Source organism: Bison bison, unplaced genomic scaffold (assembly GCF_000754665.1).
Source record: "Bison bison bison isolate TAMUID 2011002044 unplaced genomic scaffold, Bison_UMD1.0 scf7180017864381, whole genome shotgun sequence".
Classification (NCBI taxonomy): Eukaryota; Metazoa; Chordata; class Mammalia; order Artiodactyla; family Bovidae; genus Bison; species Bison bison.
In genome coordinates this window covers 187129-190997 of record NW_011494953.1, presented here as the reverse complement: position 1 = coordinate 190997, position 3869 = coordinate 187129, and the positions used below count along the sequence as shown (strand labels likewise).

Here is a 3869-nt window from a genome sequence, read left to right as displayed (position 1 = left end):
GAGACCCACGTCTGCTGTCACAAGTCACACTACGGATGGTGCTCTTGGTGCTCGCCAGCCCACACTGCTTCACCACTTGGCTCCAGGACTCTAGCTCCTGTGAGCTTGGGTCTCGGATCCTTGGTCCAGAGCGAAACATGCCCTGATAGAGGCAGCAGAGGGCGCTGTGGATGCACACAGAGGGGCACCCAGGCGAACTTGCCCCATAGCCTAAAACAGAGATTCCCTAACTGAGGAGGGAACCGCGCAGGATGGCTGCAGGCTGTCGTCTGCACCACCTCCATCAGCTCAAACAATGGAGGCAGACCCCTCGCCCTCTTAAAAGCCAGAGCCAGACAGGTGCAGGAAGTTCAGCCATCCTTGTTGGGCTGCCACAGCGGGAGCCAGAGTGGGTTGGCCACCTCAGGGGTCCTCAGCCCACCACCAGCCCCTGGCTATCACAGGTGGGAAGCACAACCTTGGTGGTTGTTGAGAGAGGGGTCCCAGAAGAGAGGCAGCCTGCTTCCTACCTCACTCAGGGGGACAGGGGCGTGGGGTGGAGGGGAAGTGGACCAAGCAACCAGCTTCCTCCCAAACCAGCTCCAGGCCAGGGCTGGGAATTTCACAAAAAGTCAAAAAGAGCTCTGTGAACACTTCCTGTCCTGGCCCAGCCCCCTTCCTGGCAGTGAAACAGCCCAGCCTGGGCTTACCACATAGGCTCACCTATGAAGCAATCTTCGCACAAGAGGGCTGAGTGTCTCGATCAGTGGTGTATAAAAACTGGGCCCACATCTTGCTGTCAAACCCTTCTGCGAGGCTTCTCGGCTTGGGTAAGTGAGCTGCCAGCTACCCCGGGGCCGGAGCCTGCCCACTGACTCTTCACTCCCCTTCCCCATCTTCCTTTCAAACCTGGACGCCCTCCTTGATTGACTGCTCACTTTAAAGCTTCCTTCCCTTTTTCTTAGGTCATGCTCTGCTGCAGTCTCCTATCCTCAAAGGCTTCTTTTTGGGCATTCCCTAGACATTCTATAAGCCATTCCTCTCATGTCTGGAACTGGGTCATCTCCCAGTTCAGTTGCAGTCCCCAATTTCTTTTCATTCTGTATTTTCCTCTTCATTCCTGTGTGCGGACAGTAGGAGGGTCCAAGGAAGCTTGACAGTCTTCTAAGCACCCAACTCCGTTGCTCAAACAGAAGGCGGGAAAATGGAGGACCAAATGTCACAAATGGAAAGCAGCATAGAAACCATCATCAACATCTTCCACCAGTACTCTGTACGGCTAGGGCACCCGGACACCCTGATCCAGAAAGAATTCAAACAGCTGGTGCAAAAAGAGCTGCCAAACTTTCTCAAGGTAAGGCTGGATTCCCGGCAGACCTGACTCAGTCTGGGCTAAGGATGGAGAATGGGGATACAGTCTGCAACCAGCAAGGAAAATGTTCTTGCCCCTCGACCCAGCCTCCAAAGGCAGTGGGCTCCGTGTTTAGAGCAGGATTTGGACCCTGTCACTAGAGGCGGTCCACAGTAGCTGGTCCCAACAGCCTGAGCTTGTGCAGTGTGCTGGGTTCCGTCCCAGGCGGGGCACGTAGTGGCCAACAGGGACCCACTGTCTTGAGGGGAGAGACTCGTGGCAAATGTGTTGACCAATCAAGAACACAGAGAGATTCACTGCCAAAAGAGTGCTGTGGGCAATGTGGACTGGGCAGGAGACAGGGAACTAGTTAAATACGTGAAGGGTCCCTGCAAGGCGGTGACCTTTGAGCTGAAACCTGAGTGTTGGGAAGGGGCTGGGGAAGCAAGTGACAACGACCCTTGGAAGGAAGCTAATGAGCCTCCAAGTGTCAGATGAACTTAGAAGACCCAAGAGGACTTTTCTAATCCAAAGGCTCTCAGGTAGGAAACAAATAAACAGCGTGTGGGAAGGGACCCAGCCCAGCACCAGTGTGGACAAAGCGCTCCATAACATGTTAGTTTATTTCCCTGATCTGAAAATGATCCGGCAGCTCTAAGAAAAGGAAGATTCATTCCACTGGATCTTTTTGTTTTCTTTCCAAATTTGGTGACTTGGGGGACACAGATGCTGTGCTCAGAAGGCTGGGACATGTAAGTCCCAGTCTCAGTTCCATTTCTGGAGCAGGATAGCCCAGAATAGGTGGCCAGCCCTGCCTGGGCACCCCCCCCACCTTTGTAAGGTGGAGAATTGCAGTAGACAGAGTCGGGGTGATGCTGACAGCTCCCCGCAGGGGCAGAACTCAGCAAGACAGACTCTGGTTCAGGGGGGACAAGAGATGATACAGCCAAGATGTTGTGTGGGCAAGATTCTCTGTGTGACCCCTACTCCACCCCATCCACCACCCCCAACATACAGAGCAGATAGGCCAGGAGTGAAAGCCAGGTCCCTGCCCGGGGGCTGCTCAGGAGTGACGGCTCTGCCAGGACAATGGCAAAGGTACAGAAGAGGAGATCATGGTGAAGCATTGCAAGAGGAGACTCAGCAAAAGTGCCCAGCCAGTGGGTGGCAGAGCTGGAGCCCAGGGGGGCCTGGATCCTCCCCTCATGCCCTTCCTTGCACACTTATCACACCATCTCATTTCCTTCAGATGCTTTCCCACCCTACAGGTTGAAATGAGGGTCACTAGCCTGGAGAGGGAGGGGAGGGGAGGCTGTGAGAACGGGACAAGTCCAAGCTCTGGGTCAGATTGTAACGTGGGTGTCCTCCCTTCCACTCCCAAGCCTTGGCAATCTGCACGAGCTAGTTACCCTCTGCAAGACCATTTTTGCAAGTGTTCCTCAGGGAATTCCAAGTCTCTCTATAATTGTCGTAAGAACCCAGTGAGGAGACACCGCCGTACTTACTGCGTGACCTTGGGCAAGTCACTTGACCTTGGATCCTCTCCTGTATAAGGGAGAGAATCGTGGTGCCCGGGTTATGTGCGGAAGGAATTAGAAAGTATCTAATAGATGCTGAAACTGAGGCCTGGAAGCCCAGTGTCCCTATGCCTCTGCCATCGGGTCACTTGCAGTGCTCTTACCTGTCCCCAGCCCTGACCACACCCAGCCCTGACACCCTGTGTCTCCCACCTGCAGAAGCAGAAGAAGAATGAAGATGCTATCAATGAGATCATGGAGGACCTGGACACAAATGTAGACAAGCAGCTGAGCTTCGAGGAGTTCATTATGCTGGTGGCCAGGCTGACGGTAGCCTCCCACGAGGAGATGCACAACACCGCACCCCCAGGACAAGGCCACAGGCACGGGCCAGGCTACGGGAAGGGTGGCTCAGGCTCATGCTCTGGCCAGGGCAGCCCTGACCAGGGCAGCCATGGCCACGGCCACGGCCACAGCCATGGAGGTCACGGCCACAGCCATGGCGGTCATGGCCACAGCCACTAATCAGGAGGCCAGCCACTGCCCACCTAGGGCCTCAGGGCTGCCTTCGCTGTGGGGCAGGGTGATGGGGGTGAAATAAAGTCTTCCTCCGAGTCAGTGCTCTGCGTGCTTCTTCCCCCTCCCGCCTCCCAACCTGACCTTCCCAGAAGTCTGGGCATCAGACAGTCCTGGGCCTTAACTGGGCCTCAACTTCTTCATGCAGTAATAACAAAAAAAAGAAGCAGAGAAACTGTGAATCTCTTCTGGGTCCCTTGGGCTCATCTCCTGAACCATCTCCTCCCCAGTGACTCCAGACTCCACTGCTCAGGTGCCCCTTACTCATCCCAGCTCAGGACCTCCCAGTGAAGTTGGCCATTGTCACCACAGAGAGAAATAGGTGTCATACCTTCCCCTCGACCTTCCAGCCATGTCCCAACCCAGCCCTACCCCCTCTTTGCCCAATGCTGCCCACACAGCCCTCTCCTACTAGAACCTTGAGTGTGTGAGTGCTGTGTGCTGTC

The 3869-nt window shown here is 55.1% G+C and overlaps 1 protein-coding gene across 3 annotated transcripts; it reads left to right on the top strand.

The window, feature by feature from the left end:
• The first annotated feature begins 697 nt into the window (after positions 1 to 697).
• S100A9 (S100 calcium binding protein A9) lies at positions 698 to 3466 on the top strand. Of its 3 annotated transcripts, none has more exons than XM_010857447.1 (3): positions 698 to 809; positions 1173 to 1333; positions 3067 to 3466. In XM_010857447.1, exons 2-3 carry the CDS (start codon positions 1184 to 1186, stop codon positions 3370 to 3372), a joined length of 456 nt encoding a protein of 151 aa, XP_010855749.1. In that variant the 5' UTR covers positions 698 to 809; positions 1173 to 1183; the 3' UTR covers positions 3373 to 3466. The 3 variants fall into 3 exon arrangements, with proteins under 3 accessions (XP_010855749.1, XP_010855746.1, XP_010855748.1); XM_010857444.1 differs by having other exon boundaries at positions 699 to 809; positions 1114 to 1333; XM_010857446.1 differs by having other exon boundaries at positions 700 to 809; positions 1117 to 1333.
• The last annotated feature ends 403 nt before the right edge of the window (positions 3467 to 3869 follow it).

Bases quoted from the DNA above. Each gene is read 5' to 3' on its own strand.
- S100A9 (XM_010857447.1), top strand. From the start codon at position 1,184: ATGGAGGACCAAATGTCACAAATGGAAAGCAGCATAGAAACCATCATC. The intron at 1,334-3,066 runs GTAAGGCTGGAT...TCCCACCTGCAG, and splicing joins AGCTGCCAAACTTTCTCAAG to AAGCAGAAGAAGAATGAAGA.